Below are 12,063 nucleotides of genomic sequence, written 5' to 3'. Positions count from 1 at the left end.
TGCAAACTCTGAAGTGGGTAACAAACACACTGCAGCCATCTTTTCCAAAACAAACACAAACGTGGCCATCTCTTCCAAAATCATCATACAAATTTAGTTCACGAACCAATGTACCACTGTACTTGCATCTAGTTTTAGTTTTTTAAGGAATCTCCATACTGATTTTCATAGTGGTCGTACATTCCCATCAAGAATGTAGAGGGTTCCCTTTTCCCTGCACCTTGACAGCATTTGTTATTATTTGATTTCTTGATTATAACTATTCTTTTTGAGGTAAGATGGAATCTCAGTGTTGTTGTAATGTGCATTTCTCTACTGGCCAGTGATGCCGAGCAATTCTTCATGTGTTTATTAGCCATCTGTGCTTCTTCTGTGAAATGTCTATTTGTAGTGGATTGACAACTGGTAGTCAACTTATAATCCCCAGCTGCAGTGAGTAAACATGGTGCTGGGTATGGGAGGCCCACCTGGGGATTGTTGCCGGCTGCATAAGAGGCAGAACTGGAGAAGAGGCTAGGCTGTCGGGAGCTGAGACAGGCTGTTGGGAGCTGGTGGAAGCTGTAAGGAGTTGTTGGTTCTGTTGGAGGAGCTTGTCATGCTGGCTTTCCTGATGAACTCGGCTGTTTTCATCCTCCGAGGAGTTCAGGACCTTGCTGGCACTGAGAATAGCTTTGGTTCTCTTTGGGAGAGTTCTGGTCCTTGCTTTGAGCATCGCTTCCTGGCTCTGGAGGGCAAGATGGTAACTGAGAGTCTCCTAGAGAAGCTTGCTGCATTGGCTTTCTTGATGGGAACTCAGCTTTCCTGATCATCAGAGGAGCTCGGGACTTCACTATTGGTGAAGATGGCTGTGGTACTTTTTGGGGGAGCCCTGGTTCTTACTTTGAGCATCGCTTCCTGGCTCCAGTGTAGATCCCTCAGGCTGCTTGCACAGATCCTTCATCCCACTGGCACAGACTTTCTAGATTCCATCACTGACCTTTGGGCCTTCACAGCACAGATCCATGAAACAGGCCTGCATGAGACACTGTCATGGGCTCTAGGCCTCGAGTTGGATTTGTGAGAGGCATTGTTATGGGCTCTAGGTATTCAGCTGGACTCATGCAGGACATTATCATGGGATCCAGGCCCTCAGCTGGATTCCTGGTCTATAGTGTGTGGACAGATTTCCTGCACTCTCTTGTATATAATTCTTTTTTTTTTTTTTTTTGGTTTTGGTTTTGGTTTTTCTCCGGTACCGGGAACCGAACTCACGACCTTGCACTTGCGAGGCAGGCGCTTTGCCGCTGAGCTAAATCCCCAGCCCCTTCTTGTATATAATTCTTTGGGTGACTATTATAAGTAATCTTATAAAAGTATAAGTAATCTTATAAATCTTATGTGTCTTGTATATATTGTTTCACCTTGCACAATAACCCCCAAACCATAACACTATTCATTTCACATGCCCATTTTTGACTGGGTCTTTTATTTTGAGAAGTATAGTTTTTTTGAGTTCTTCACATGTTCTAGATATTACTCCTGTGTCTGAGAAATAGCTAGCAAAAAATTTTCCCACTCTGTAGGTTTTCTAATATGTAATAATACAAAAGTATAAAAAATAATAACTTGTATCTGAATTTAAAATATAAAAATCTGGGTCCCATTCCCAGACTACTGCAGGAGATAAAAATGTTGGCTTGACTTTCCTTTCCTTCCAGAGCTACGATGGGGTTGAACCAAATGATTAAATACATACCACATACTACTCTAAAGTAAATATTATTACTGCATCTAGCAGACAGAGGACTAACACTCGGAGAACTTAGATTGCTTAAGGAGGTTTATATACAGCGCTACAAGCTTTCTCATTCTGTCATGCCACAAGCATGAATTAACAAGTGGGGGGAAAGTTCTGCCCATATTCTAATTTAGGACCTGAGCTTGCCTATTTTTCTTTTCAAAGAGTGTTTACTAACTAAGTGGAAGGAAAAGTAATAAAATATAAAGCCCAAATGTTACTCTACCAGTACTGATTATATTGGATAGTACACAGTTATCAGTCTGGCTTATGATTCTTTTTTTCCTAATTTTTGTTCTTTTCCGCCCTTAGGAGGTTTACAAAAGTGGCTCCAAGTTGGGAAAAGGCCACCTGTGCTTGAAGGATGGCACAAAAAAGAGGTTAGCAGAAATCACTGTGGTCAAGTCAGGAGAGAAGAGAAAAGCAGTGGGATGGAGAGAATTGAATTTGTAGGTACACAAAGGGAAATACATTTTGTATCTACTTTCCTGTGACTGAATGTATTTTATCAATGTGTCAAACCTGCACACAGGTACTCGGTAGCATTTGTAAGAACATATACTTTGTTTTTAATATTATTTTCAAATTGTGAAATTAGCAAACAGCAAAAACTGCAATGGCAAAACCCAAGATGGGTTGAATAAGGCTTCAGATCATTCTGAATTGTTTTCAGTTGCCCTAGGGCTGCTTAACTTGGGGAGGTTAAGCTTAGATGTGCCAATATAGCTTCATACATAATTTATATATGCCCAGTAAAATAACTAGGAAGTAAAAATGTAACACTAAAGAGAAACAGATTCTGTAGGAATCATATTTCTAGAAAATATTTTTACAGTAAGTGCCTCAATTCAAACATAATTTGTAGATTAAATTGGTGGCCCTGGATAATAAGCTGCAATTTTTAAAAATGTTTTTTCCTATAAGATAAACAGTCAAAAAATGTTAAATTAGAATCATAGAACTGTTTTATTTCAGATATTTGATACAAATTGCTCTACAATAAAAAAATTTCAAAATCAAGTAAAAAACCAAAACTCAATTTTTCATACTCATGAAATTATGAAATCATTATCCTTTCTTGAGGCCTATCCAGAAATAACAGTTCATGATACACAGTAAAAGAATGCCAAGAAAGAGTTACAAAGGTATTTTTAAAGCTGTGGAAATGTGGGAAAAGGGAACCAAGTCAGCATTTACACTGACAAATGCTAGTGACACCATATAGTCATCTTCTCCCACTGGGCCCTGCAGGTCCCCGCAGCTACTTTGACTGCAAGTTTCCACTGCCTTCAAGCTATCCTTGCACTTCCTTGATATTTGGAAGCTGAAAAGCTATCCTCCTTTTCATTGTAAAACTGACCTAAAGACATCAAGGGAGAGAAGAGATGTACTCCATCTGTTTTGCAGTTGGAGAGAATTGAAGTTGAAGTACACAGATAATCCATGTTGTGCCCCTAGTAAGTTAGGGGCAGCAGCAAGGAGGCAGGAAAGGAGAGGACCATTAGATTCTAGTGCAGTGTGGTCAGGGCTGCTCTGCACGACTTCAGGAGCACAGCTCATATGACAGGGTCAGTACAGCCATCCTGTTTCCTTAAAGGGTGAAATGTCTATCCATAGTTATCCTGATGAATAGGTTTTAGATAATATCATTTATGGATGTTCCAGAACTTTGGACTGGCCACTCTTAATATAGCCAATGAAAACAAGCTACAAGATTTTCAAACATTGTTTTCAGCTCTTATTAATATTCCAGAGCTTTCATGTTGTTTTTTGTTTTTCCTCATTTGTAACCAGAAGCAAAGCACTTTAAATTTTCCTACTACTCTTAGGCAGTAGTGACTGGTCAGTGGCATTCACAAAAGACTTGCCCTCTTGGCACATACTCTGCACATTTTAAGACTTTCTTTTCATCAAAATAGTTCTTTTGTAATCCAGCTACTCCGGAGGCTGAGGCAAAAGATCTCAATTTCAAGGCCAGGCCAGACAACTTAGTGCAACTTTGGTTTAAAATCAAAAGAGTTGTAGCCCAGTGGTAGAACACTTTCCTAACATGTGTGAGGTCTTGGGTTCGATCTCCAGTAACAAAAACAAAAGCAAAACAAATCTTGTTGGGCTCTATCCCTCAAAGCTTTGCTAGCTAAGTAGCTGACTGCCAATATGAAGGGTGATGGAGGCTAAACATTACCCCAACCTTCCCAAAAGCTCCCCAACTTCCTCTGACCATCACAAGCCAAGGGGCATGCAAGTGAAAAAGAAGTATTACAGTGATGGCAAGGTTGTCTTGAAATGTATTTTGGTACCAGGATCTGACCGTTATTTCCCAGAGGGAATCATCAACAGAAATCAGCAGTTAATGCAAATTCCCCCTCCCTTTTAGTAACTAGGAAAATAGATATACAATCAGCCCTTCATAATCATGGTTTCCACATCCATAGAGGCAGCTGACCATGGATTGAAATATTTTTATAGCTTGTATATGCACTAAAAATGTACAGGCTTTGTTTTCTTGTTGTTATTTCCTAAATAATGCAACAACCATATACTGTACAGGGTTCTGTTGTATTAGATATTAGAAGTGATCTAGAGATGATTTACAGTACATGGTAAGAATAGGTTGTAGGCAAACACTATGCCATTTTATAGCAGAGACTGGAGTGTCTGTGAACTTCAGGACCCATAGGGTTCTTAGAATAAATCTGCTGTGAATACTAGGGGGCAATCTGTGTTGTGTAATTCTGAAGAGGTGAATCTGATTTGCTTATGCTACATCACTGTGCTCTCGTGATGACCTCTTGGTGCAGGAAAACGGGCCGAAAGAGAGTAAGACAAGAGGAGGAAGGAAGAAGTACACAGTAAACAAGAGCTGGGATATTGCTCACCCACTACCTCCTTTCCTTATATCAGGTGAAAGACACAGCCTTGCTCACTTCATCTTCTAAAGCCTCAGTTTTCCCTTCTGCAGCCTAGGGGTGGTTAATAGTTCTTAATTTTGAGTACCCGGGGGCTACCATGAGGGTTAAAGAAAGTCATGAATGCAGAGTATACCATAAAGTCTACACTATGTTTAGTTGCCCAAGAAATGTAAGCTATTATTGCCTTTGCCCTTTTAACCCTCAGCATCTACTCAATTTTTTTTCAAATAACTTACTAAAATACTTGTCTTTTATTTTTCTCCTCAAATGATAGACAGAAAAGTATTTGATGCGTAATGGCACCTATAATAAATAGCCTTACTTCTTTCATATTTAGAGCCATCTGTGAATCATATTTAAGCTAGCTTCTTGAAACAATTTCCAACACATTCTCCTTGCAGTCAAATGAAGTGGCAATTTTCTTAAAATATGGAACAGTTTGGAGCTGGGCAGAATATGTATGCAGGCTCATAAACATAAACATTTTTAATGTAGCATTTAAACATGAACTATGTTACTCCAAAATGCTACAAAAATATAAACAATATAATTTCAGGAATAAAGAGATCTAGCTAAAGAAAATCTGAGAGGAAGTAGAAAACAGGAGCTAAATTTACTATGAGAAAGTTGATGATGGATAAAGATTTGTTTTTGTAAAATTTTTTAGGGAAGATAGTGGTATGTTCTAGAAATTGTTTATAACTTTGCCAAGTGACTTCGGTAATTACTAATTATTCTGACCTTGTTCTAGCAGCCCCAGCCCACGACCAGCACTGAACTTTTCTTCCATGATGACAACCGTGTAGTGACACTCTGTGAGGACATGCTGGTAGAGCTGAAGTTCCGTCTCGCTGTAGGAAGGAGGCCGATAAAGCACAGCCCGTCGGCCAGCACTGCCAAAGTGTGTCTCCACCAATTCTTCTATCTAAGAAAGGAAAGAAGGCATGAAAATTCAAAATGAAAAATTAGTACATTTCCCTTGAAGGACATCGTCAATGCAAATCAAGTGCTATTCAGAAAGTTATTCTGTACATTTTTCTGCAGAAATGAAAACAGATTTCTGAAAGGCTTTAAATGAAGAACAACCTCCTATGCTAGAAGTGAAAGAGAACAGAATTATTTTTACTATTACAGAAGATAAACACTTTAAGCCATTAAAATATGGAGCTCCTTCCGGGCAAACTGCTGTATAGAAATACAGAGCTCAACTCTAGGTGAAAATATAAATTAGTTGCTATGACTGTCATCTACACTGTGTTTTTATGAAAGAGTTCCACCTGCATCATCTTTTAATACCTGTTTCAGGCAAACCTGGTAGAGGAAGCAAAAAAGGGATAGAAATGGAAGAATGTGGTCAAGGAGCGAGCTGAGAGGCAAGCTGGGAGTGAGTGGAGATAAAGAACGCTATGTCTCTCAATGATGGCCAGGCAAAATTTGAAAACATCTCCGAAGCAGCATGGGCACAAACGTGAGGAAAGGAGAGCTACCAAGGTTCCACAACTCCGTGCTTTCCCTGTAATAGCTCATTGCTCTCCCGTACATAATTATTCCTCTTTCTCACAGTGGTGCTTGACATTCCATTAACAAGGGAATTTCTGAACGGAAAAGTAGAAGTAAGGGTGAAATTTAAATTTATTATAAGGCATCATGACTGATACCAGGTGCTATGCTAAAAACCTGAGGTTAAAACTTGATAAAACAAGGATGACTTTTATTACTGGGAGGAGTGACGAAATTGGGCAGAGGTCCAGCAAGAAATACAAGAGGCCAAGGACAAGGAGACAAAGAAGAGGGTGGAGAACGATCAGACGAAAGCAGTGAAGCTGTCTGTCTGCTGGGTCTGAACTGGGTGTGGCGGTGCATGCCTGTAATGTAGCTACTTGGAAGGCTAAGGAAAGGGGTCACAAGCTCAAGACCAGCCTGGGAAACCTAGCAAGACCGTCTCAAAATAAAAGTAAATGTTTTAAAGGCAAGAGATCTGGTCTAATGGTAAAGCACTTGTCTAGCCTGTGCAAGGCCCTGGGTTTAATCCTAATTATTACAAACCAAACAAAACGAAGGTCTTCAATACATTATGTTTTTTCATTACTTAAGCATCTTCCTAATTTCCCATTACTGATAGAATTGAGTCTGATTCTTTATGAAGAGGAAAACAAGACCATTAAACTTAAACCGTATCTTCTTTCTCTGATCGCATCACAATCCTTTCCATTCTTCATCTCCAGCCTGCCCTTCATTCATCACTGTGCCCTCTGTTCACAAGTCCTTCTTCTATTCATCATCAAACTCCAAATCGTCTCTCAGACATTATCTCTTTTGGAAATTTTTAATTGAAGCACAGACTGTATTCAGCATTTATGAAAAGATATTGCATCTCTTCATTCTGGCTCCCTCACAGCCAGGCCTGCATGGCTGGTGCATCTCTAATGTTTATTCCAGAACACAGTACATGACAAGTGCTTAACAAAGGCAGTTAGTAAATGATGAACCCCAGTGCTCTATCAAAATCTTTGAAGAGTTGTATAGAAAGGAGAACAAACAAGTTTAGATTATAAACCCTGTACAGGCAGGAACCACATCTACGTGTTCACTGCATACAATTATCACTATATGAAAATTTAAAAACCAAACCTAGCGAAGTGCAAGAAGTAGCAACTTTATTAATTTATTTTTATTTATTTATTTATTTGTCTTTTTTTTTTTTTTTTTTTGGTTTTTCTCCGGTACCGGGAACTGAACTCACGACCTTGCGCTTGCCAGGCAGGCGCTTTGCCGCTGAGCTAAATCCCCAGCCCCTATTTGTCTTTTTGAGACAGGGTCTTGCTATGCAGTTCAGACTGGCCTTGAACTCACTTTGTAGCCCAGGCTGGTCTCAAACTTGCAATGATCCTCCTGCCTCAGCCTCCCGAGTGCTGGGATTACAGGCGTATGCCACCATGCCCAGGCTAAAGTAGCACCTTTAAAGCCAAACTGCCAGATTTGAATCACTCATCCTCACCAGTTATATTTGTAAGGTCTTGGACACTACTTTTCCCCTGAAAGTGCTATGACAATTAGAAAGTTAATATCTGCCAAGTGTTTAAGGTTATGTATACCACATAGAGAGTACTGTTTGCCTTCTAGAGTAATAACAATACATCATAAAGAAAAATGAGTTACAAGAGCTTCCTGAGTTGAAGATCTTCCTGGCATGTGCTAAGATAGGAACTTAGTACATGAGATGCAGGATGAGAGGAACAGAACACTAGCTAATCATCTCCTGCATGTGGTACTTTAGAAAAACCTGCTTAGCTGTTTTCCCTGTTAAAGAATGTTATGTTGTATTGATAAGGAAACTACTTACATTCAAGAATTTACCTGAAAAGTGGGACCTGATTCCCTAGCAAATGCAAATGCTGCATTTTAATGATGAACTTGTAAAAAGTGTTTGAAACTGAAATCAGGTTGAGAGTTCCAAAGAGGGGTAGAAGGCACAGAGGAGACTGAAGTAAACAGGCCTCTATGTGGAAGGGAAGACAGACACTTCCAAATATAGCAGTGCCACTCAGTGAGTCACACAAGACCCAGAATTCCCTCTCACACAGTTTTCCTGCATAATCACAAGATGCCCCTCTATTACAGCACACTCCAGTAGAGCAGGGACTTCACATGACGAGAAAGTATTTTAAAACTTTAGCTTATATTGAAAGACATCACCCCTCCTTCTTTCCCAACCAGCATCAATTTAAGGAGGAGAAAAGTAACTTATGCCAGTATATATTTTGTAGAGTATACTCTAAGCAAAGTGTGATTACTGGCCATATTTCGTAGTAACATTTACAACTTAGACTGATATTTTAACTCATAGAGAATAGGAAATGAGCTCATTCATATTAAATGATGTTGTATTATCCCGTAATACAAACTGCTCCTGTCCTTGTAATATTTATAACACACTGTATCAGCAGAATGGCCCAATACCAAAGGGCAAGAACAGTTTTAGCCAGTCTGACAACAGGTGCACACGCTGCATAAGTGAAATAAAAATTACATGACCAATTATGTCAACCACATGAGCAAACACAACATTACTAAATGTCAATACCAGCAGTTTTGCAAATCAGAGCTCCTGATTACTCTTGCAGTTTCAAAGATATGTTTTTAGTGGAAAAATACATTTACTCACTGGCCACCACTGCAACAACTAACTTGACACTTACAACGCTGCTGACCAGAGTTGAGAAAAGAACGAGTATTCCTGAACATTCATACATGAACTTCTGAGTCACCTGCTTCTCTCTCCTGAGAGACTGGCAGAATACTTCCTCAGAAATCACTTTGCTAGGCCACATGAAAGTTGTTTTATAACCAAATACATTATTTTTATGGGAAAGACTTCAAAATCTGAAATGTGTATAGAACCTTAGATAAAAAAAAAAAAAAGTACAGAATGCTATAATAAAGTATGGGGAGTGTTAGATACACCAATGTGTAGTGTAATGACACAAGGATTGGAAACCAAAAATCTGGGCTTAATTCTGGTTCTGTAATTTGTTTCCTTCACCCAGGAGGGCTACTTTTTTTAATCTATCATATACCTATCACAGATATGTGTTTTCTCATATATGTACGTGAAGGAACAAATCCTACCTCATCAGGTTGCATTGGAAATTAAATTAATTTTTCATATGAAAACATCAAACAATGTCTCACAGTTAAGTAATATTAAATATATGTGAATAAACTTGAGTACTAATATTATGTTATAGCTCTTTATATTTATATTATGAATCTCATAAGCTCTTCAGTTACCCTGCTATAAAAATTATTTCTGCAGTAAACTATACATTTCTACGCACCTGATACATGCGTTCTTCTCTGCCATCTTCCTTCTTCGATGCACAGATATTATTTATTTATTTATTTTGTTAATCATCTGCCTCCCCACACAGAAACACAAATTAAATGAAATTGTTTGTCTGTTTTGCTTACTTTTATTTGCCCAGCTTAAGTGTAGTAATTGGTATATGAGGCACACTATAAATATTTTTTGAATGAGTAAATGAATACAAGCATCTTTTTCTTCAATATTTAAATTTTGTTATGTGTACTACCATGGAATACTGCCAATAAAAAGTATTTAAAATTCTTATCAAGAAATATATTTCAATAGAATTTTGAACAATAGTAAGAATGACAAAATAGAGTTCAAAATATGAATGAAATAATAAATTTACAGTGAAAACATTGAACACAGAACAATACTAAAGTGCTATGTTTCTCAATACCTACACTGCTAAAGAGTCTTCACCAAAACTTACTGTGAAACCAAGGAATACAACTCCTTAAAATATAGGGATGAAAAATAAAACTTGCCTTTTTCCACATGGCAGAAAGACTTCTCCTGGATTTATTGAAGTAGCTGTGTATTTATGACATCTTTTGATGCTCAAATACAAATCATACAGCATACTTCAGGTATATGTCATATATGCCAAAGTTAAATTGCCTTCCTGGTCCAGATTTCTGGTATTTTAAAAATATTACACTATATTATAGTGAATTATGTTTTAATTTTTCCCCTATAAGAATAAAATAGATTCTTTCACCCATTGATAAAATGTACACTTATTTTAGAGAATATATGAAATAAAATGGAAGGAGTTTTCTAGGATGAAAATCATACACATATTTTCACTTAAAAATCATCTTATAATTTCAAAGTCCTTTAGGACCCACAGTTTCCTACATATTCAAGTAGAGCCTAGTAAGAATGTCCCAACCTAGAGGAACTATTAGTGAACTCCTATTTGAATCTTACAGCTGAATTAACTGAGTCTCAAGCCCATGAGGGAATGGAAACATGTTCTCAGAACTACTCCATGTCACTAAGAACCTTCTGACTATCCTCCCAAATCACACTGTCCTCACCTACAACATCCAGTGATAGTCAAGGTTCCTCCTTTGTGGCTCTGCGTATGTTCTAAGTGATATAGAAACAAAAGCAATGAGTTTTGATATCAAAAATGTAGCCCCAGTAGAGCTTTAACAAAGCAACAGCCACTTAGAGCAGCATTGATGAAACTCACATCACCTATTCCTTAACCTAATCTTCCCACCGGCAAACTTCCTCTGTCCAGGGAGGGCCTGCTCTTGCTTACTATGCTCAGTGTTGTGCATGCAGCCTACTGGGTAGTGCAGGGATGACAGAAGGAGCAAACGAATGGAGGCATGAATGCAAAGTATGGGTTCATTATCTGTAATCATATCTATGGCCTTTAATTATTTTGCTCATTTTCAGACTTTTTTAAAAAATCTACTAGAAACATCTCAGCAGAGGCTTCAACATATGCCTCTCAAGTCACAAAATGTCCATGATCTTTTCATGCCCAATGATTCTCTCCTCCAGTTCATTTCAACCACTCACTCCAATAATTATATCTTGGAATTTGTGAGCTCCAAAAGAGCCCCTCCTCTGAAGTTTATGAAGGGAAATGTTTCATTCTCAGATCAGACTCAAATTTTCATCTTTTACCATTTAGTCCAACATACTAGTTCTTCAATCATTAGTCATTCCCCTTACTCCTAACTTTCTACAGGCCTCTTTCATCCTCCTCTTCTCTGTCTGCAGCTCAGATTCTTTGATCCAACCCTCCAATCACCCTCTTCCCAACATACCGAATCCCCTCGTTTCACTATACTTTCATCACATTCACATGGCAAAATAGCTGGGAACCCACAGAAAGAAGACAGTATCTGCCTTCATAAGGCAAATAGTCCATCAAAGAAAGCGACATGAACACAACTAGTTATAATAAATTACGATAAGACAAAGAAATCTGGAGGTAGGGGATGCTGTGGAAACCCCGAGCTGGGAAACCTGAGGAAGACCTTGGTATTCTACCTGTCCTGGCCTTGGCCTGAGGTTGCAGAGAGCTGCCTAACAAAGCATCCACTTGGACAGAGGCAGACTGCATTCATCCTCAGCTTCTCCAGACCATCCTGCTGTATGCTTACTTCCCAGTTAATTCTCTATCACATTTTCCACAATGAAAACATTCCACTCTGCAGCCACCTCCTTGTTTCTGCAGATAAAGCTACCAGTTCATAGAGTAAATTAGCATACTAGAAGGAAACATATTGACTTAAACAGCCTATCTGCCTCACAACTGACATTTCCTTTTCCCTTATTATTTTTATAAAAGGAACCTAGCCTGGAGCTAATCACACTGCTTCTTCTCTAGATTCTCCACTTTCTCCTGCCGGAGGAAAATTTCCCTTTCCATTACTCTTTTTAATCCCATATCACTAAGACTTCTATATTTTAGATCCTTTCCCTAAATCCTTTCTCTCTCTCTCTCTCTCTCTCTCTCTCTCTCTCTCTCTCTCTCTCTC

General features: G+C 38.6%; 1 protein-coding gene across 3 annotated transcripts in view; it reads right to left on the bottom strand.

Moving 5' to 3' along the window:
- Positions 1-12,063, bottom strand: part of Cped1 (cadherin-like and PC-esterase domain containing 1) — a 257,384-nt gene that overhangs the window by 226,315 nt on the left and 19,006 nt on the right. For all 3 annotated transcript variants that reach the window (XR_001230879.1, XM_005402311.2, XM_005402312.2), the window contains exon 2: positions 5,431-5,614. Coding sequence is in view for 2 of the 3 variants with exons in the window: in XM_005402311.2 (XP_005402368.1) it covers positions 5,431-5,614 (184 nt within the window). In the remaining variant the exon portion in view is untranslated. The remainder of the gene's footprint in view (positions 1-5,430; positions 5,615-12,063) is intronic.

The sequence above is a fragment of the Chinchilla lanigera genome, unplaced genomic scaffold (genome assembly GCF_000276665.1).
Source record: "Chinchilla lanigera isolate Chin_1 unplaced genomic scaffold, ChiLan1.0 scaffold00078, whole genome shotgun sequence".
In the NCBI taxonomy this organism is placed as follows: Eukaryota; Metazoa; Chordata; class Mammalia; order Rodentia; family Chinchillidae; genus Chinchilla; species Chinchilla lanigera.
The sequence above is the reverse complement of the archived record's forward strand: the minus strand, read 5'-3'. Positions and strand labels throughout refer to the sequence as shown.